At 44.0% G+C, this 23747-nt stretch overlaps 1 protein-coding gene across 1 annotated transcript in view; it reads right to left on the bottom strand.

Annotated features, from left to right (window-relative positions):
* LOC306925204 (uncharacterized protein) overlaps positions 1–23747 on the bottom strand; it is a 200359-nt gene that overhangs the window by 103602 nt on the left and 73010 nt on the right. Inside the window, exons 15-16 of the mRNA XM_079503895.1 lie at positions 23533–23670; positions 19797–20012 (exon numbers count right to left, since the gene is read on the bottom strand). Coding sequence (XP_079360021.1) covers positions 19797–20012; positions 23533–23670 — 354 coding nt within the window. The remainder of the gene's footprint in view (positions 1–19796; positions 20013–23532; positions 23671–23747) is intronic.

Here is a 23747-nt window from a genome sequence, read left to right on the forward strand (position 1 = left end):
TGTGTGTGTGTGTGTCAGACCTCTCTCTCTCTCTCTCTCTGTGCGTGTGTGTGTGTGTCTCTCTCTCTCTCTGTGCGTGTGTGTGTGTGTGTGTGTGTGGTGTGTGTGAGTGTGTGTAAGTCCTCTCTCTCTCTCTCTCCGCACGCACGCGCGCTCACGTGTGGCGGCAGCAGTTTACTTTATAACAGACCATCCATAAAGTGACAGAATATCACAGTACAGACCACGTGACTGCTCTCTGGTTACCCCCCCCCCCCCACACACCACACACACACACACACACACACACACACACACACACCCCACACCCCCCCCCCCACACACACACACACACACACACACACACACACACACACACCACACACACACACACACACACACACACACACACACACACACCATGTTGTGAACGTGTAGATTAGTTATTTTATACATTAGTTAGGCCTATTAGTCATAAAGTTTATTATTCAGCAATTAATTAATGCAAACAAAATATAGGTTATGCAGAGTCTGACCAATAGGAAGGCAGTATACCACACAGTATTCTGACCAATAGGAAGGTAGCCTACTGTATATGACAGTGGTTTCCAAAGTGGGGTCCGGGGACCCCCAGGGGTCCTTGAGGGAGGTCCAGGGGGTCCCCAGCTAAATTATAGTTAGTATAGGAACCAAATGGACCCTTGACTGGTCATTTGTGCACTCTCAGAGTTAAATTAACATTTATAAATATAAATTGGGGGTCCCTGAGATATCTCCTCAAATGGGGGTGCCTGGCATTATCTCCTCAAATGGGGGTCCCTAGATCTAGATATCTCCTCAAATGGGGGTCCCTAGATATCTCCTCAAATGGGGGTGCCTGGCATTATCTCCTCAAATGGGGGTCCCTGGCATTATCTCCTCAAATGGGGGTCCCTAGATATCTCCTCAAAGTGTTGAAGCATTACTTAATTTACAAGAAGTTACACGATTAGAGAATGTAGAAGAATTGATATTTTGATCAGCATTTGCCAAAAGCCTTCAGATTTTACGGAGGCCAGTTTCGAATTGCAGCCGTCCGTAGGTGCCCTTTGAGAGCGGTTTTGAAGGAGTCAAGGGATGTGTGTGTGTCCGTGTGTGTGCGTGTGTGGGCACAATAAAACAGTTAAAACAAGCAAAGGTCGGCGTGTCTATGACCTGTCCGTCAGATTGCGACAGGGCGTGGCGAGGCTAAGCGTCAACGGTTGGAAAAGTACTCGGAGACAATGTCAGCTTATCAGAGTAAAAGTACTCGGAGACAATGTCAGCTTATCAGAGTAAAAGTACTCGGAGCCAAATTATTTTGGGGGTCCCCAAATTTGGCAACTGAATGGGCTGGAAAATGTAAATGAAGAGTTGACAGTAATGTAAATGAAGAGTTGACAGTAATGTAAATGAAGAGTTGACAGTAATTGGATAAACTTACCTTAACACATTCAGTACGTGTGGGAACGTCATAACTGATCCAAACCACGTGCACATACGTCCTAGTGCTTGTTCATTGATATAATATATTCAGATTTTTTTCTTTTTTGGGGAAGGGGGGGGGGGGGGGGGGAGACGACTATATCCTTCTGCAATGTACTCCTTGCTTTAGACGCGTGCACGCTGCCGCTCACTTCCTGTTTAGCGCTCGGAAAGAAAGGCTCGCCGCGTCGTCTAAGGAGCTCTCCATGGTTTTGACCAGATGTATGTACGTCGTCTAAGGAGCTCTCCGTGGTTTTGACCAGATGGATGTACGTCGTCTAAGGAGCTCTCCGTGGTTTTGACCAGATGGATGTACGTCATCTAAGGAGCTCTCCGCGGTTCTGACCCAGATGATGTACATCGTCTAAGGAGCTCTCCATGGTTTTGACCAGATGTATGTACGTCGTCTAAGGAGCTCTCCGTGGTTTTGACCAGATGGATGTACGTCGTCTAAGGAGCTCTCCGTGGTTTTTGACCAGATGGATGTACGTCATCTAAGGAGCTCTCCGCGGTTCTGACCAGATGGATGTACATCGTCTAAGGAGCTCTCCATGTTTTGACCAGATGTATGTACGTCGTCTAAGGAGCTCTCCGTGGTTTTGACCAGATGGATGTACGTCGTCTAAGGAGCTCTCCGTGGTTTTGACCAGATGGATGTACGTCATCTAAGGAGCTCTCCGTGGTTTTGACCAGATGGATGTACGTCGTCTAAGGAGCTCTCCGCGGTTCTGACCAGATGGATGTACATCGTCTAAGGAGCTCTCCGTGGTTCTGACCAGATGGATGTACGTCATCTAAGGAGCTCTCCGCGGTTCTGACCAGATGGATGTACATCGTCTAAGGAGCTCTCCGTGGTTCTGACCAGATGGATGTACGTCATCTAAGGAGCTCTCCATGGTTCTGACCAGATGGATGTACGTCATCTAAGGAGCTCTCCATGGTTCTGACCAGATGGATGTACGTCTGTCTCTAGCGATACATGGCCAAAGCATTTCCGGGGGGAAACGTTGAGAACCCCTGCTCTAAATGAGCAAAAAAAAAGAAATCACACCCGTGTGAAGTGAGGGGCGCGAATATATACTGCGTGAAAAGAGGAGTTAACGGGCAATTATGAGCACTAGATTTTGTCCGTAAACCTCAAGTTTATACAGTTAATATACGGTGATGGTACAACTCTTTTTACCGGAGATTGTTGGAAAGTTTAACGGGAGTTTCCTGTAATATACACGTCCGTATTCCTGCGCTTTTTGCGCAGTGTAACTCATGTTGATTGTCTAAATACTTCACCAAGATACCCATGTACCTGTCTAAATACTTCACTAAGATACCCATGTACCTGTCTAAATACTTCACTAAGATACCCATGTACCTGTCTAAATACTTCACCCATGTACCTGTCTAAATACTTCACCCATGTACCTGTCTAAATACTTCACCCATGTACCTGTCTAAATACTTCACTAAGATACCCATGTTACCTGTCTAAATACTTCACCAAGATACCCATGTACCTGTCTAAATACTTCACCAAGATACCCATGTACCTGTCTAAATACTTCACCCATGTACCTGTCTAAATACTTCACCCATGTACCTGTCTAAATACTTCACTAAGATACCCATGTACCTGTCTAAATACTTCACCAAGATACCCATGTACCTGTCTAAATACTTCACCCATGTACCTGTCTAAATACTTCACCCATGTACCTGTCTAAATACTTCACCCATGTACCTGTCTAAATACTTCACTAAGATACCCATGTACCTGTCTAAATACTTCACCAAGATACCCATGTACCTGTCTAAATACTTCACCCATGTACCTGTCTAAATACTTCACTAAGATACCCATGTACCTGTCTAAATACTTCACAAAGATACCCATGTACCTGTCTAAATACTTCACCAAGATGCCCATGTACCTGTCTAAATACTTCACCAAGATACCCATGTACCTGTCTAAATACTTCACTAAGATACCCATGTACCTGTCTAAATACTTCACCAAGATGCCCATGTACCTGTCTAAATACTTCACCAAGATACCCATGTACCTGTCTAAATACTTCACCAAGATACCCATGTACCTGTCTAAATACTTCACCAAGATACCCATGTACCTGTCTAAATACTTCACCCATGTGCCTGTCTAAATACTTCACCAAGATACCCATGTGCCTGTCTAAATACTGCACTAAGATACCCATGTAGCTGTCTAAATACTTCACCAAGATACCCATGTGCCTGTCTAAATACTTCACAAAGATACCCATGTACCTGTCTAGATACTTCACCAAGATACCCATGTACCTGTCTAGATACTTCCTTAATGTCAACGAAGTCCACACCCACAACACCAGAGGGAGTGCAACAAACCATGTGCAACCCAGATTCGGCACAAACAAGGGACTAAATTAGTTTTGCTCCTATGCCACCAAAATGTGGAACGCCCTACCAACAGTCATTAAGACATGTGAATCCCTTGACTCCTTCAAAACTGCTCTCAAAGGGCACCTACAGATGGATGCAATTCGAAACTGGCCCCCGTAGAATCTGAATCCCCCCCCACCCCTGTTCCCCCTCACTGTATAAGTTTCTTTTCCCTTTTTACCTCCTATGATGATTTCCTTTTGACTATATAGTTGTGTATATCCGTATGTCTGTAAATGTTTTGATGAATTGAAAATGGTGTAATGCTTTATGGTGTCGTCCACTAGTCACTGTTAACAGTTTTTGTATTGAGTTGTGGGCTACTTGAAATGTAGGCTACTGTAATTCTGCAAACTGTTAATAAATCAATCAATCAATCAATCAAAGGAGACTTCGGAAAAAAAGGAATTATCCTGAATGCTGCCTTCCTTCCGGCATGGCATGGCATGGCAAGGAGAGGAGAGGAGGGCATTGTGCGGCTGGCATTTCTTCCACCATGTAGTAAATGCTGCATTCGTGGTCTGGAGAGGGGGGCAGTTGTTTTACAGACGGGTAAAAGGGCAGGGGCTGAAGCCCCCTTTGATGTCTATGTGTGCACGTTCCCTGCATTGCAGTATTTATAATTGTAATGAAGTAAAAAACAGTACTTTTTCCACCAATGGTAAAAAATGTCAGGATCAAATGTGACGTGCAGCAGCAATTAGACACACACATACATAACTGCTGCAATGGTGACACCTAGTGGCTGAATACTGTCCCTACTAGTATGTTTCTTTTTGTGAAGGATTGCCTAGTATATTATTGACCAATTATTTGTTTACAAACATTGGGACTGGGCGCACGGGTGACTGTTTCATGTAATCAATTCCAAACAAACAGATCTCCAAACCTGTTGTTTTGGGGAGGGCTGGTTTCAGTCCATTCAACCTCCTCTTGTGAGTTGGCTAGTGAGGTGCACCCTAGGAGACATTTATACTTCAAAGCCCAACAGTATTGCGCACAGAGAACAGCTGATATACAAGCTCACATCGCATCGCGGATGTGACTGTTGTGAGCGTAGAGGTCTGCGTGCGCGACACCATCGCGGGACGAAGCATAAATCATACTTTATGGGCTGCAGGGCTGCAGCGCACCTCCCGTTCTTATGACAGCGACTGGAGGTGTGGTTTTGAATTGCTATTATTGTTCAAACACAACAGAAACCAAGGACTATATATTTCAAGGGCGAGAGATCACAATACAGATCCTAATCATTCTTCCTCCACACTGGGATACAAACAGCATCTTCGTGGCAGCGGTGGCCGAACGGATAGCGGCGCGGTCTAGATACCGGAAGGTTCACAGTTCGAATCAGCCGTCCGACACGTTAAAATTACCACCGCTGAAATGCCCTTGAACAAGGCATCAACCACTACGATGAAATGTGTTCTATGAGCAGGGCCTGGCTGGAAACAAGTTCTTGAGCTTAGCCCAGATACCCTGGGTAAATATAGATTTCATTTCATTTCATTTCATTTCTGAAAGTTTGATTGGGGCATTTTTTACACGTGATGCAGTTAGAACCTTTCCATTGCATCTTATGAGAGGTGGTGTTCTTCTGCTGCCGTTGTGCGCGCATGCTGTTGCTTATCAGTGTGACGTCGTCTGTTAAGGCGTCTATTGGTTCTATTCCTTCAGTTTGCATGGATTGATTGATTGAGGGGTCCACCATTTTCAATTCATCAGAACATTTAGAGACGTACAAATATACACTTCTATAAAAAAACTAAAAACAGGAAAACATCATAAATAAAGTTTAAAAAAAAGGGAAAAACATGTAGCATACAGTATGGAGAGAAGGGGGGGGGGGGATCATACTTTACGGGGGCCAGTTTCGAATTGCAGCCGTCCGTAGGGGCCCTTTGAGATGCAGCCATCCGTAGGGGCCCTTTGAGATGCAGCCGTCCGTAGGGTCCCTTTGAGATGCAGCCATCCGTAGGGGCCCTTTGAGATGCAGCCATCCGTAGGGGCCCTTTGAGATGCAGCCATCCGTAGGGGCCCTTTGAGATGCAGCCGTCCGTAGGGGCCCTTTGAGATGCAGCCGTCCGTAGGGGCCCTTTGAGATGCAGCCGTCCGTAGGGGCCCTTTGAGATGCAGCCGTCCGTAGGGGCCCTTTGAGATGCAGCCGTCCGTAGGGGCCCTTTGAGATGCAGCCATCCGTAGGGGCCCTTTGAACTGCAGCCGTCCGTAGGGGCCCTTTGAGATGCAGCCGTCCGTAGGGGCCCTTTGAGATGCAGCCGTCCGTAGGGGCCCTTTGAGATGCAGCCGTCCGTAGGGGCCCTTTGAGATGCAGCCGTCCGTAGGGGCCCTTTGAGATGCAGCCGTCCGTAGGGGCCCTTTGAGAGCGGTTTATAGCAGCCGTCCGTAGGGGCCCTTTGAGAGCGGTTTATAGCAGCCGTCCGTAGGGGCCCTTTGAGAGCGGTTTATAGCAGCCGTCCGTAGGTGCCCTTTGAGAGCGGTTTATAGCAGCCGTCCGTAGGGGCCCTTTGAGATGCAGCCGTCCGTAGGGGCCCTTTGAGAGCGGTTTATAGCAGCCGTCCGTAGGGGCCCTTTGAGAGCGGTTTATAGCAGCCGTCCGTAGGGGCCCTTTGAGAGCGGTTTATAGCAGCCGTCCGTAGGGGCCCTTTGAGAGCGGTTTATAGCAGCCGTCCGTAGGGGCCCTTTGAGAGCGGTTTATAGCAGCCGTCCGTAGGGGCCCTTTGAGAGCGGTTTATAGCAGCCGTCCGTAGGGGCCCTTTGAGATGCAGCCGTCCGTAGGGGCCCTTTGAGAGCGGTTTATAGCAGCCGTCCGTAGGTGCCCTTTGAGAGCGGTTTATAGCAGCCGTCCGTAGGGGCCCTTTGAGATGCAGCCGTCCGTAGGGGCCCTTTGAGAGCGGTTTATAGCAGCCGTCCGTAGGTGCCCTTTGAGAGCGGTTTATAGCAGCCGTCCGTAGGTGCCCTTTGAGAGCGGTTTATAGCAGCCGTCCGTGGGTGCCCTTTGAGAGCGGTTTTGAAGGAGTCTAGGGATTTGCATGTCTTACTGGCTGTTGGTAGGGCGTTCCACATGTCTGTCATATAGGAGCCAAATGAACGGCGTGTCGTTACTAGCTGTTTGGTTGTTACAATACATGAACACAGGAGACTTAGCTGTTTGGTTGTTACAATAGATGAACACAGGAGACTTAGCTGTTTGGTTACAATACATGAACACAGGAGACTTAGCTGTTTGGTTGTTACAATAGATGAACACAGGAGACTTAGCTGTTTGGTTACAATACATGAACACAGGAGACTTAGCTGTTTGGTTACAATACATGAACACAGGAGACTTAGCTGTTTGGTTACAATACATGGACACAGGAGACTTAGCTGTTTGGTTACAATACATGAACACAGGAGACTTAGCTGTTTGGTTACAATACATGAACACAGGAGACTTAGCTGTTTGGTTGTTACAATACATGAACACAGGAGACTTAGCTGTTTGGTTACAATACATGAACACAGGAGACTTAGCTGTTTGGTTACAATACATGAACACAGGAGACTTAGCTGTTTGGTTACAATACATGAACACAGGAGACTTAGCTGTTTGGTTACAATACATGAACACAGGAGACTTAGCTGTTTGGTTGTTACAATACATGAACACAGGAGACTTAGCTGTTTGGTTACAATACATGAACACAGGAGCCTTAGCTGTTTGGTTACAATACATGAACACAGGAGACCTAGCTGTTTGGTTACAATACATGAACACAGGAGACTTAGCTGTTTGGTTGTTACAATACATGAACACAGGAGACTTAGCTGTTTGGTTACAATACATGAACACAGGAGACTTAGCTGTTTGGTTGTTACAATACATGAACACAGGAGACTTAGCTGTTTGGTTACAATACATGAACACAGGAGACTTAGCTGTTTGGTTACAATACATGAACACAGGAGACTTAGCTGTTTGGTTGTTACAATACATGAACACAGGAGACTTAGCTGTTTGGTTGTTACAATACATGAACACAGGAGACTTAGCTGTTTGGTTACAATACATGAACACAGGAGACTTAGCTGTTTGGTTACAATACATGAACACAGGAGACTTAGCTGTTTGGTTACAATACATGAACACAGGAGCCTTAGCTGTTTGGTTGTTACAATACATGAACACAGGAGTCTTAGCTGTTTGGTTACAATACATGAACACAGGAGACTTAGCTGTTTGGTTGTTACAATACATGAACACAGGAGACTTAGCTGTTTGGTTACAATACATGAACACAGGAGACTTAGCTGTTTGGTTACAATACATGAACACAGGAGACTTAGCTGTTTGGTTACAATACATGAACACAGGAGACTTAGCTGTTTGGTTACAATACATGAACACAGGAGCCTTAGCTGTTTGGTTACAATACATGAACACAGGAGACCTAGCTGTTTGGTTACAATACATGAACACAGGAGACTTAGCTGTTTGGTTGTTACAATACATGAACACAGGAGACTTAGCTGTTTGGTTGTTACAATACATGAACACAGGAGACTTAGCTGTTTGGTTGTTACAATACATGAACACAGGAGACCTAGCTGTTTGGTTACAATACATGAACACAGGAGACTTAGCTGTTTGGTTACAATACATGAACACAGGAGACTTAGCTGTTTGGTTACAATACATGAACACAGGAGACTTAGCTGTTTGGTTACAATACATGAACACAGGAGACTTAGCTGTTTGGTTACAATACATGAACACAGGAGACTTAGCTGTTTGGTTACAATACATGAACACAGGAGACTTAGCTGTTTGGTTACAATACATGAACACAGGAGACTTAGCTGTTTGGTTGTTACAATACATGAACACAGGAGTCTTAGCTGTTTGGTTACAATACATGAACACAGGAGACTTAGCTGTTTGGTTGTTACAATACATGAACACAGGAGACTTAGCTGTTTGGTTACAATACATGAACACAGGAGCCTTAGCTGTTTGGTTACAATACATGAACACAGGAGACCTAGCTGTTTGGTTACAATACATGAACACAGGAGACTTAGCTGTTTGGTTGTTACAATACATGAACACAGGAGACTTAGCTGTTTGGTTGTTACAATACATGAACACAGGAGACTTAGCTGTTTGGTTGTTACAATACATGAACACAGGAGACCTAGCTGTTTGGTTACAATACATGAACACAGGAGACTTAGCTGTTTGTTTGTTACAATACATGAACACAGGAGACTTAGCTGTTTGGTTACAATACATGAACACAGGAGACTTAGCTGTTTGGTTACAATACATGAACACAGGAGACTTAGCTGTTTGGTTACAATACATGAACACAGGAGACTTAGCTGTTTGGTTACAATACATGAACACAGGAGACTTAGCTGTTTGGTTGTTACAATACATGAACACAGGAGACTTAGCTGTTTGGTTACAATACATGAACACAGGAGACTTAGCTGTTTGGTTACAATACATGAACACAGGAGACTTAGCTGTTTGGTTGTTACAATACATGAACACAGGAGACTTAGCTGTTTGGTTACAATACATGAACACAGGAGACTTAGCTGTTTGGTTACAATACATGAACACAGGAGACTTAGCTGTTTGGTTACAATACATGAACACAGGAGCCTTAGCTGTTTGGTTGTTACAATACATGAACACAGGAGTCTTAGCTGTTTGGTTACAATACATGAACACAGGAGACTTAGCTGTTTGGTTGTTACAATACATGAACACAGGAGACTTAGCTGTTTGGTTACAATACATGAACACAGGAGACTTAGCTGTTTGGTTACAATACATGAACACAGGAGACTTAGCTGTTTGGTTACAATACATGAACACAGGAGACTTAGCTGTTTGGTTACAATACATGAACACAGGAGCCTTAGCTGTTTGGTTACAATACATGAACACAGGAGACCTAGCTGTTTGGTTACAATACATGAACACAGGAGACTTAGCTGTTTGGTTGTTACAATACATGAACACAGGAGACTTAGCTGTTTGGTTGTTACAATACATGAACACAGGAGACTTAGCTGTTTGGTTGTTACAATACATGAACACAGGAGACCTAGCTGTTTGGTTACAATACATGAACACAGGAGACTTAGCTGTTTGGTTACAATACATGAACACAGGAGACTTAGCTGTTTGGTTACAATACATGAACACAGGAGACTTAGCTGTTTGGTTACAATACATGAACACAGGAGACTTAGCTGTTTGGTTACAATACATGAACACAGGAGACTTAGCTGTTTGGTTACAATACATGAACACAGGAGACTTAGCTGTTTGGTTACAATACATGAACACAGGAGACTTAGCTGTTTGGTTACAATACATGAACACAGGAGACTTAGCTGTTTGGTTGTTACAATACATGAACACAGGAGTCTTAGCTGTTTGGTTACAATACATGAACACAGGAGACTTAGCTGTTTGGTTGTTACAATACATGAACACAGGAGACTTAGCTGTTTGGTTACAATACATGAACACAGGAGCCTTAGCTGTTTGGTTACAATACATGAACACAGGAGACCTAGCTGTTTGGTTACAATACATGAACACAGGAGACTTAGCTGTTTGGTTGTTACAATACATGAACACAGGAGACTTAGCTGTTTGGTTGTTACAATACATGAACACAGGAGACTTAGCTGTTTGGTTGTTACAATACATGAACACAGGAGACCTAGCTGTTTGGTTACAATACATGAACACAGGAGACTTAGCTGTTTGTTTGTTACAATACATGAACACAGGAGACTTAGCTGTTTGGTTACAATACATGAACACAGGAGACTTAGCTGTTTGGTTACAATACATGAACACAGGAGACTTAGCTGTTTGGTTACAATACATGAACACAGGAGACTTAGCTGTTTGGTTACAATACATGAACACAGGAGACTTAGCTGTTTGGTTACAATACATGGACACAGGAGACTTAGCTGTTTGGTTACAATACATGAACACAGGAGACTTAGCTGTTTGGTTACAATACATGAACACAGGAGACTTAGCTGTTTGGTTGTTACAATACATGAACACAGGAGACTTAGCTGTTTGGTTACAATACATGAACACAGGAGACTTAGCTGTTTGGTTACAATACATGAACACAGGAGACTTAGCTGTTTGGTTGTTACAATACATGAACACAGGAGACTTAGCTGTTTGGTTACAATACATGAACACAGGAGCCTTAGCTGTTTGGTTGTTACAATACATGCACACAGGAGTCTTAGCTGTTTGGTTACAATACATGAACACAGGAGACTTAGCTGTTTGGTTGTTACAATACATGAACACAGGAGACTTAGCTGTTTGGTTACAATACATGAACACAGGAGACTTAGCTGTTTGGTTACAATACATGAACACAGGAGACTTAGCTGTTTGGTTACAATACATGAACACAGGAGACTTAGCTGTTTGGTTACAATACATGAACACAGGAGACTTAGCTGTTTGGTTGTTACAATACATGAACACAGGAGACTTAGCTGTTTGGTTGTTACAATACATGGACACAGGAGACTTAGCTGTTTGGTTGTTACAATCAGTGTTGTTCAAGTTACTTTTAAAAAGTAAAGAGTTATAGTTATAGTTACTTATCTAAAAAAGTAACTTTTTTTAGATAAGTTACTTTACTTTTACTAAAAAATAATAATATAAAAAACGATTTAAAAGAAGGTTTTTTGTTCTGTCGCACAGTAAGAGAAAAGACAACTCCCTCCTAACATTATGAAATGTAGTGGAACAATAAAACATGTTCAGACAGAGATTTTGAGTAGTGATCGACCGATATGGTTTTTGGCTGATATATCCGATCACCGATTAGTGGACAATCAAAAAGCCGATATCCGATATTATGAGCCGATATGAATTTAAGTAAAAAAAATGGAAGTGCAAGAAGCACCAACATCGTTTCAGTAACACTTCCCCCCTCCATCAAATGCAGCTTTTTTTTTTATTCAAGTGCAAACATTCCCAGGGTTTTGTATCAACCTTTTGTATCATCCTTTTTCACTACATATTATTGTCATTACTATTATTGTTATTATTATTATTTGTATTATTATTATTATTATCATTATTACTACGGTTTTTGTTCTATTATTACTACCACTATATATATATATTACCTATTTTTCTCTGTACAATGTGTTTTCCCACCATCCCCATACTTTCCCCCTCATGCCGTCCTAGTCACTACTTCCCCCGTCTCAGAAATCCCTCAAATCTCATCTATCCAGCTCGTTCACCCAGTCACCACATGGTGGTGGAGGGAGGCCTCTGGAACTGCCATGCAGCTACCAAAAAGAAAATGCCTGAATTCATTTCAGGCCACGCCTCCCTCAAGTCTCTGCATTTCCTTGCTCTGACTGAAACCTGGATTACCCCAGACAACTCTGCAACCCCGGCCGCCCTCTCTGTTTCCCACAAGTTTACCCACACCCCTCGCCCAACAGGTGCAGGGGGTGGCACAGGACTACTAATGTCCCCCAAATGGAATTTCCGTGTCTTAAATCTCTCTCACCTTTCTCTGTCCACATTTGAATTCCATGCTATCTCAATATCACAACCAGTCCCCCTCACCCTCATTGTGCTCTATCGCCCCCCAGGAACTCTTGGGAACTTCCTGGAAGAACTAGATTCCCTGATTAGTTCATTTCCGGAAGATGGCACCCCCCTGATCCTACTGGGCGATTTCAACCTACCTACAGCAGAGAAGTAATCTCTGCTGGCCTCATTTGACCTCTCACTATCTCCCTCCCCTCCCACTCACAAGGCTGGTAATGTTTTGGACCTTGTGTTCTCCAGAGCCTGCTCTCCCTCTACACTCTCTGTTACTCCGTTAATTAGGTCTGACCACCACTTCATAGCCTTCTCCCTCTCTCTCTCCACCCTCCCGCCTAAACCCACTAACCCTCCTAACGTCACCACCCGACGCAATCTCAAATCCCTAAACCCCTCCTCCCTCTCATCCTCTATTCTCTCCTCTCTACCCTCCCTGGAGTCCTTCCTCTCTCTCTCACCTGACTCTGCAACCTCATCCTTCCTCTCCTCTATCTCATCTGCATTCGACCAACACTGCCCGCTCTCATCCAGGCCAGCTCGCTCATGTCCACCGGCTCCCTGGTTATCTGAAACTCTCAGATCTGAACGAACACCTCTAAGGGCAGCCGAAAGGAAATGGCGCAAGACAAAGCTACCTGATGACCTATCCCACTTTCACTCACTCCTCTCTGCCTTCTCCCTCTCACTAACCACTGCTAAAACCTCTTTCTACCACACCAAAATCCAATCCTGTACTTCTAACCCAAGGAAGCTCTTCTCCACTTTCTCCTCCCTCCTTAAGCCCCCTCCCCCCACCCAACCTTCATCCCTCACTGCTGATGTTTTTGTCAACTACTTCGAGAAGAAGGTTGACGATATCAGCAGCTCCTTCCCCCCCCTCCCCCATAAAGTGGCATCTGACTCAACCAACACTAACCCCAACACACCATGCATGTCCTCCTTCTCTCCTCTTTCCCCAGACGAGGTCCTACAACTAGTGACTTCCACTAGACCTACCACCTGTCCTCTCGACCCTGTCCCGTCTCCAATCTTCCAGACCATCGCACCTGATCTGCTCCCCTTCATCACCTCCATCATCAACACCTCAGTAACCTCAGGCTGCGTCCCATCTGCCCTCAAGTCAGCCAGAGTAACACCACTCCTCAAGAAACCAACCCTTGACCCCTCAGATGTCAAGAACTACAGACCGGTATCACTCCTTTCATTTCTATCAAAAAGCATTGAACGTGTTGTCTCCAACCAGCTCTCTCTCCATCTCTCACATAACAACCTGCTAGATCCCAACCAGTCCGGATTCAAAAAGGCCCACTCCACAGAAACTGCCCTGCTGGCAGTCACAGAAGCACTACATGCTGCCCAGGCTGCTTCCCACTCTGCAGTCCTGATTCTCCTAGACCTATCAGCAGCATTTGACACAGTGAACCACCAGCTGCTCCTAGACACCCTAGCGGATCTAGGCATCGGCGGGACGGCACTAAAGTGGTTCTCCTCTTACCTCACTGACCGGACCTACCAGGTCTCCTGGAAAGGTCTGTTATCATCCCCCCGAACCCTCCAAACTGGGGTCCCACAGGGATCTGTACTTGGTCCCCTCCTTTTCTCACTGTACACTAAATCCCTTGGCACTATCATCTCTGCTCACAATATATCCTATCACTGTTATGCCGATGACACACAACTGTGTGTCATCACTGCTTGCCTGGCTGACATCTCACAGTGGATGTCCTCCAACCACCTCAAGCTGAACCCAGACAAGACTGAGCTTCTCTTCTTCCCAGCTAAGTCCTGCCCGATGCGGGAGCTAACTATTTCCGTAGACAACGCCCTGGTAACGTCTGTCCCAACAGCCAGGAACCTTGGTGTTGTCCTGGACAGTCAGCTCTCGTTCAAAACTCACATCACAGCTGTCACTCGATCCTGTAGGTTCACACTCTATAACATACGACGAATTAGACCGTTCCTCACCCAGGAATCATCCCAGCTCCTAATCCAGACAACAGTCCTGTCAAAACTTGACTATTGTAACTCTCTCCTTACTGGCCTACCGGCATGTGCACTGAAGCCTCTCCAACTGATCCAAAATGCCGCAGCTCGCTTGGTCTTCAACCAGCCAAAATTCTCACATGTCTCCCCCCTGCTCCGCTCCCTGCACTGGCTCCCGGTCGCTGCCCGCACAGAATACAAAACTCTGATGTTGGCATTTATAGCAACCAAAGGTATGGCTCCCCCATATCTTGCCAGCATGATTGAACCCTACAAACCCTCCCGCGCACTCAGATCAGCCAACGCAGGGAAGCTGGAAGTACCCTCACTAAAAACGCCGGGACAACGCTCCACACGTCCCAAACTCTTCTCCCTTCTGGCCCCAAAACTGTGGAATGCACTTCCCGTTGCAATCAGAACTGCAGCATCACTCCCGATCTTCCGCCGTAGTCTGAAAACCCACCTTTTCAGACTCCATCATGGCCCATAGCACTTACCCTACCCCCCTTAGACAGCACTTCTTAGACTTATATAGCATTTGAAACAGACTTATAGCATGTCATGTAGACAGCACAATAAGTGCATTGTATGTAGTCATAGCACTTCATAGTATATATGTACAGCATAGTATAGCATATATGTGTAGTTTATATGTATAGTGTCATTATATAGATATGTTCTAGTCACGTTCTTAGCTTACGCACGTTTCGCGATAAATGCATTTTTACATATGTGATGTATTCCCATGCTTTTTGTTCTTGCCTATTGTAAGTCGCTCTGGATTAAGAGCGTCTGCTAAATGCCTAAATTGTAAAATTGTAAATTGTAAATTGTAAACATGTAGCCTACTGTAGCAGCATATATATATTTTTTTCAATATCTATCTATCTATCTATCTATCTATCTATCTATCTATCTATCTATCTATCTATCTATCTATGAATGCACCAAGTGTGTGTGTGTGTGTGTAATTGTCCAGAACCGCCCCAAAAAGGCTTCTGCCCGGGCTCTTGACCGGGCAAATGCCCAGCATCCATATATGGAGCTGGCCTGTTCTGACCTCACAGCACTCCATATTTGGGCATGCCTGACACAGAAGACAGAACTCCACAAGCTGGCTGCATATACTCCCTATTTGGGCATGCCTTACAAAGAACTCCATATATGGGCATAAAAGGGAGACAGACATAATATCTGGGTGGGGCATTAATTTCCAACTTGCATCGTTCCAAGTAGATCAGTGCCCAATGGGCTGTAGAGGCCCTATGGGCACCGTTCTAGTTTATCAAAATAAGCCTATCTCACAGAATTTCCCCGCCCCCCTTAATACGCCCCCTTTCGGGGTTAGTGGTGATAGCGTGACGTCACTCCATAGACGCTACATGTTAACAGAGGTAATTTAAGAAGTCTACAACTTTTGTTTTCTCAAGGTAAGGTTTGTTCTATCTGTTCGAGCTGATTTACCATCTTGTTTGCTTCATAAAAATATTGGTCTGTCACATTTTTACATTAGAAAATGTACTTGGATTTTCCAGAGAAAAAAACGTGTAAATGCTAATGTTAAAGACACCACTATTTACCGGAAGTGGGCGTGGAAAGCGGGCTGTGAGATAGGCCTATTGGTGATCTACAATAGCCTGGCTAATAAGCCAGACTAATATCACACAACACTGTCGCGGTATATCAGTCTGGGCTGGCTCCACTTGGATTTCATTTCCCGGGGAACATTTTCTCTTTGACGCAATTGGTCAGAGCTACTGTCAGTCAAAGGTCTCAAGCATTGAACGTCACTGTACCAAAGCCCGCCTATATTGCATACCGTGTCCCGATTGGTCCGACCTGTTCTCTGCTGTAGGAAAGAGGCGTGCTACTGAGCCTCGCCAGACCGTAATCCGCTGGTAGGCAACTTTTTTTTGCCAACTGCTGATTCGGTCTGGTTTATTAACCAGGCTAGATCTACAAGCCCACAGCACATTGCAGCATGACATGTTGAGAGCTTGTAGATCTGCTGCCCAAACTCTCCAAAGCCATGTGACCTTGTTTTTACTCCACCACTGAAATTTGCCACTTTAAAGATCACTGGCCACTTTTTTAATGCATGTAGAATTTGTTTTTACCATTCATTTTATAGCAATAAAAGACAATATGTCTCAAAACACTGGCCAACAGTAAAATTATTGGCAACTAAATTAATATGAACTAGAAATTAAGACTGACAATGCTACTGATTGGTTCATTCCTCACTGGCTTGCAGTTAGTTATTGCATATAGCCAAAATGCAATAATCATATTAGGCTGGTCAAGATGGGGGGAAAAAGGTTGTCCTTCAGTTGGCTGGCGCACACACACACGACAGGCAATCAATAGACAACTTGTTACAGCTGTTGTTTGCAACGTTAGCAGGCAGCAGCTAGCTTGGCTAACGTAGTTCTACCACTGCTCCCTGTGACTCTGTCCCTCTCACGTGTGGATTTTATTTTGGTTAATTGAAGATGAAAACAGCAAAGCTTTTTATGGTTACAAGGTTAGTAGCCTATAATCCTCCCTCCTCCCTCAGTGCAGTGGCCCTCTCTCTGACTCCGTGTGTGACTGTGTGAGTGAGAGAGGAAGGGTTTGTGTGTGTGTTTACATATGGCTCTGCCACAGCCATACACGAGTAAGACCCGCCCTACTCTGTCAGACTGTCTCTGATTGCCTTACCCTGAAATCTGGCCCTACGTTAGCCAATCAATTACCTCTTCTGCGACATGCTTTGTTCATGTTAGGGTGTGGGCTCAGAGGCTCAGGCTAGTATGAGAGCACAAACGAAACTGTCAACACACAGCGCACAGAGGTGCGCTCCAGCAGCAGTCAGCACAGAGCCTGTCTGACAGATACTCTGCGCTGCATGGGGAGACTTTTCACTTGGATCACATAAGTTGACATAATACCGCTATAACGCGGGTAACGCTCGTACAATAACTATAAGGCCGTTATGCAATGGGGAAATGTAAAGCGTTAGGTTACAAGTTACTGAAAAAAGTAGCGCCGTTAGGTAACGTAACGTGATGTAAGGGCGTTAGTTACAACACTGGTTACAATACATGAACACAGGAGACTTAGCTGTTTGGTTGTTACAATACATGAACACAGGATACTTAGCTGTTTGGTTGTTACAATACATGAACACAGGAGACTTAGCTGTTTGGTTGTTACAATACATGAACACAGGAGACTTAGCTGTTTGGTTGTTACAATACATGAACACAGAAGACTTAGCTGTTTGGTTGTTACAATACATGAACACAGGAGACTTAGCTGTTTGGTTGTTACAATACATGAACACAGGAGACTTAGCTGTTTGGTTGTTACAATACATGAACACAGGAGACTTAGCTGTTTGGTTGTTACAATACATGAACACAGGAGACTTAGCTGTTTGGTTGTTACAATACATGAACACAGGAGACTTAGCTGTTTGGTTGTTACAATACATGAACACAGGCCTCTTGAAAGGGCTTTGCTGATTGGCTGAAAGGTTAGCATGCAGCATCATGCAGATCATGAGATTACAAAAATCACACCTCTTGTCATCCTACATCACATTCCGTGCTCAGCCAATCAAATTTCATCACAAAGGTCATTCCGGCCAATAACCTTTGGCGTCTTCACCTTTTTGCCCTCACTTTCATTTTCAATATGTACTCAGCCAATCAAATCATCGCTGTGGGGTGATCAGCCAATCACATGCCAATGTTTGTGTTCACACAAACCCAGAAAGCTGGGCTGGGGGAGGGGCTGGGGGAGGGGCTGGGGGAGGGGCTAGCGCCCCTCAAAAATACAAATATGAAAAAAGACAAACATGTGACTCGTGAAAAATATGCACACAGCCATAGATTAATACAATTCAACTTTAGGTGAAAATGTTGATTTTTAACTATTACAAATATTAAGAGCTTGTGACGGAGTAATAACTTCATTGGTTACATGAGAACGGGCTTTTCTCCTGTGGATGTTTCTCCTGTATGCTTCTTCATGTGTGTTATTAATTCAACCTTCTGACCACAGCCTTTGCCACAAATTGTACAGGTAAAGGGTTTTTCCCCTGTATGAGTAGACATGTGCCTTTTTAGATGATTCGTTTTAAGAAAGCCTTTCCCACAAACTGTACAGCTAACGGGCCTTTCTCCTGTATGAGTCCTCATGTGACTTTTAAGAGAATTCCGTGCATTAAAGTCTTTGCCACAAATTGTACAGGCAAAGGGCTTTTCCCCCGTATGAATCATCATGTGAGCTTTGAGATTACTCGTGTTAACAAAGCCGTGTCCACAAACTGTACAAGTAAAGGGCCTTTCTCCTGTATGAGTCCTCGTGTGAACTTTCAGAGATCCTGAATGTCCGAATGCTTTGCCACAAACAGTACACACATACCGTTTTTCTGCTGAGTGCACAATCATGTGTGTATTTAAAATGTTCCTTCTGCGAAAGTGTTTGTCACAAACTGTACAAGCAAAAGGCTTTTCCCCTGTGTGGATCATTGTGTGGTCCTTCAGAGAAGCCTTTTCCTTAAAAAATTTGCCACAAACGGTGCAACTATAGTGTTTCTCCACTGTACAAGTAAGGGTCTTTTCTGTATGCAAAAGCATGTGTCTTTTTAAACCACTCCTCACACGGAAGTGTTTGTCACAAACTGTACAAGCAAAAGGCTTTTCCTCTCTATGGATCATTTTGTGGCTCTTCAGATTTCCCTTTATATTAAAATCTTTTCCACAAATGGTACATATATAGGGTGTTTTTCCTTCTGTATGCATGTCTATCGTGTGCATTTTTAAATCACTACTTCTATAAAAATGTTTGTCACAAACTGTACAAGCAAAAGGCTTTTCCCCTTGATGGGTCATTATGTGGTAATTTAGATTTCCTCTTTGAGTAAACATTTTGCCACAAACGGTGCAACTAAAGTGTTTCTTCACTTTGTGAGTCTTTATTAAGTGAGTTTGTTTTGATGACTCCAAGTCCTGGGACAGCTCGTTGCTCAAAGACATTGTTTGTCCTTTCATATGTTGTGTCTTGTGTGATTTCAGTGTGCTTAAAGCCGAAACACCTTCCCCGGTCTTCTCCCAATCACTGTCTTCAGAGTCAGATTCAGAACAGTGAGAAGACAGGAGCTGCTCATCACCAGTTGGTTGTGATGTTCCACAGTCCTCTACATCAGTTTGTGTTTTCATGTGTTGAGTTGAAGTGCCGGCTACAGGCTCTGTCTCTCCGTTTTCAACATCACCTTCGCCTTTCACTGCTCGTAATGTCAACGTTGACCCATCAGGCTCCTCATGTCTTTGAAGTAGGTCCTCCTGTTTCTCTTTAATCTGTAGAGGCTCTGGTTCCTCCTGGACTAGACTGGGGCTCTGTAGAGGCTCTGGTTCCTCCTGGACCAGACTGGGGCTCTTCTTCTGCTCAGGTGAAACCTTCTCGTTATACCCAGGCAGCTGCGGGAAGTCTAAGTAGACAAAAGTAGAGAAATGATTTTTCTTCCTCTGTGGGACTGCCCAGAAACAAAGATTTGAATGAAAATGAGCTAAAAAAATAGAATAAAATAGCAAAAGACCTGCCATTTTTTTTTCAAAGTAGCAGATCTGCATGCTCATAATCTGCGCTATTCCGGATAAAACAAAAGTCTCAAGGTGCACGGCTAAACAATATGATGAAAGTGAGAAAACAGGCAGCAGTCAATGCATTCATCATTGATTTATTTTTGCCTCACACAGACGTGTTTCAACTAACAGGTCTTCCTCACACAGACAGAGCAATGGACGCATTTCAACTAACAGGTCTTTCTCACACAGACAGAGCAATGGACGTGTTTCAACTAACAGGTCTTCCTCACACAGACAGAGCAATGGACGCGTCTCAACTAACAGGTCTTCCTCAGCCTTGTGTCAAGACAACACGGTGAGGTTTGATACCAACAACAATACATAACATTTATATAGCGCTTTTCTAAATACTCAGTCGCTTTACAAAAACATAAAAATGAAAACAAAACTGATTAGGCAAAAGGTTAAAAACTAGTTAAAAGATAAAAGGTAGAATTGAATTACTGAAGGTGAGGAATGAGTCTGAAATAGTTGGGATTTGAGTGTGAGTGTTTAACAGTTTCCCCACTAAGGACGACATCGGACAAGCTATAAATGTGATTAAATATCACCTAGGATGAAATCGCACGACCCCTCAGTTTATAATGTTTAATAGTAGGGGTGTCAAAAAAATCGATTCAAATTAGAATCGCGATTCCCGTTATGAACGATTCAAAATAGATTCATAATTTCCAAAAATCGACATTTACAGGAGTTTTCACAACATGGTGTTTGTGCTATGAAATGTAAGCGTACCCTAATCACAGTAAACATCATGTCTTCAGTCATCTTCAAGTAACTGTAGTATAGTCACTTCAGTTGGCTGGAGTAGATTGTGATGAAATCCTATGTATTGAATCGAGAATCATTTTGCATAGAGAATAGTTTTGAATCTGGAAAAAAGATTCGTTTTTGGATTGAGAATCGATTTTGAATCGAATCGTGACCCCAAGAATCGGAATCAAATCGAATCGTGGGACACCCAAAGATTCACAGCCCTATTTAAGTAGTGTATGATGCAATCAAATCCAAGTAAATACAAAGTGCAAACTGTCATCACCTTGAAAGCTAACAATGCTAATGCTATCTCTATATTATTAGCAAGGTAGCAGGAAAAGACGAAAACGATGTGACATCCGATGCAATAGAGGTGATTCAACATTCGGGGCGACGGTGGTTCATTGATTGATTGATTGAAATATTTATTAACAGTTTGCAGAATTACAGTACATTTCAAGCACAAACTCAATACAAAGACTGTTAACTGTGAGTGGACGACCCAATTAAGCATTACACTTGTTTACAAGAGGGTCCACCATGTTCAATTAATCAAAACATTTAGAGACGTACAAATACACTTCTATTCAGCGGGGGAGTGCCCGGATGGTAACCGCAAGGTTGCCAGTTCGAACCCTGTGGGCTCCCCCAGAGTTAGTGTCGAAGTGTCCATGAGCAAGACTCTGAACCCCTGATTGCTCCTTGTGTGCAGGTTGGTGCCTTGCATGGTTTCCACCGCCATCAGTGTGTGAATGTGTGTGTGAATGGGTGAATGTAATGCACAATCTATGTAAAGGTGTATGAATGTGTGTGTGTGTGAATGGGTGAATGTAATGCACCATCTATGTAAAGGTGTGTGAATGGGTGACTGTAATGTAATAATGAGTGAACAGCTGTGTTGAATGGAGGTGGAAGTGGGAGTGAGAAGTGTGGTAACTGATGTCACCCTTATACTGCTGTACCTGTGATTGACAGGTTGAAATGGGTTGCCATTTTTGGGTTACACTCAGCCAATCACAAGCCAATAATGTTTGTGTTCACACAAACCCAGAAAGCTGGGCATATAGGAGGGGCTAGCGCCCCTCAAAAATACAAATATGAAGAAAAGAAAAAAAATAACATGTGACTGGTGAAAAATATGCACGCAGCCCAAAGTGTAAGTGTGTTTTGTAACTATTGAAACTATTAAGAAGAGCTTGTGACGGAGTAATAACTTCATTGGTTAGATGAGAACGGGCTTTTCTCCTGTGGATGTTTCTCCTGTATGCTTCTTCATGTGTGTTATTAATTCAACCTTCTGACCACAGCCTTTGCCACAAATTGTACAGGTAAAGGGTTTTTCCCCTGTATGAGTCCACATGTGCCTTTTTAGATGATTCGTTTTAAGAAAGCCTTTCCCACAAACTGTACAGCTAACGGGCCTTTCTCCTGTATGAGTCCTCATGTGACTTTTACGAGAATTCCTTGCATTAAAGTCTTTGCCACAAATTGTACAGGCAAAGGGCTTTTCCCCCGTATGAATCATCATGTGAGCTTTGAGATTACTCGTGTTAACAAAGCCGTGTCCACAAACTGTACAAGTAAAGGGCCTTTCTCCTGTATGAGTCATCGTGTGAACTTTCAGAGACTGTGTATGTCCGAATGCTTTGCCACAAATGGTACAAATATAACGTTTTTCTCCTGTGTGCACAATCATGTGTGTATTTAAATATTCCCTCCTGTGAAAGTGTTTGTCACAAACTGTACAAGCAAAAGGCTTTTCCTCTGTGTGCATTATTGTGTGGCTCTTCAGACGTGCCTTCTGCTTAAACATTTTGCCACAAACTGTGCAACTAAAGTGTTTCTTCTTTTCTCCCTTATGAGTCCTCATATGAGCTTTCAGATAGTTTGCATGCGCGAATGCTTTGCCACAAATGGTACATATATAGGGTTTTTCTCCTGTATGCAAAACCACGTGTCTTTTTAAATCAACCCTTCTATTAAAGCGTTTGTCACAAACTGTACAAGCAAAAGGCTTTTCCCCTGTATGGGTCATTATGTGGTAATTCAGATTTCCCCTTTGAGTATACATTTTGCCACAGAATGTGCAACTAAAGTGTTTCTTCACTTTGTGAGTCTTGATTAAGTGAGTTTGTTTTGACTCCAAGTCCTGGGACAGCTCGTTGCTCAAAGACATTGTTTGTCCTTTCCTGTGTTGTGTCCTGTGTGATTTCAGTGTGCTTAAAGCCGAAACACCTTCCCCGGTCTTCTCCCAAACACTGTCTTCAGTGTCAGATTCAGAACAGTGAGAAGACAGGAGCTGCTCATCACCAGTTGGTTGTGATGTTCCACAGTCCTCTACATCAGTTTGTGTTTTCATGTGTTGAGTTGAAGTGCCGGCTACAGGCTCTGTCTCTCTGTTTTCAACATCACCTTCGCCTTTCACTGCTCGTAATGTCAACGTTGACCCATCAGGCTCCTCATGTCTTTGAAGTAGGTCCTCCTGTTTCTCTTTAATCTGTAGAGGCTCTGGTTCCTCCTGGACCAGACTGGGGCTCTGTAGAGGCTCTGGTTCCTCCTGGACCAGACTGGGGCTCTGTAGAGGCTCTGGTTCCTCTTGGACCAGACTGGGGCTCTGTAGAGGCTCTGGTTCCTCCTGGACCAGACTGGGGCTCTGTAGAGGCTCTGGTTCCTCCTGGACCAGACCGGGGCTCTTCTGCTGTTCAGGTGAAACCTTCTCGTTATACCCAGGCAGCTGCGGGAAGTCTAAGTAGACAAAAGTAGAGAAATCCCTTTAAGTGTTTTAACTGTAACATTTCCCATGCAATGTGTTTCCTCGGTTG

Source organism: Electrona antarctica (assembly GCF_951216825.1).
Source record: "Electrona antarctica genome assembly, chromosome: 6".
NCBI classification, from domain to species: Eukaryota; Metazoa; Chordata; class Actinopteri; order Myctophiformes; family Myctophidae; genus Electrona; species Electrona antarctica.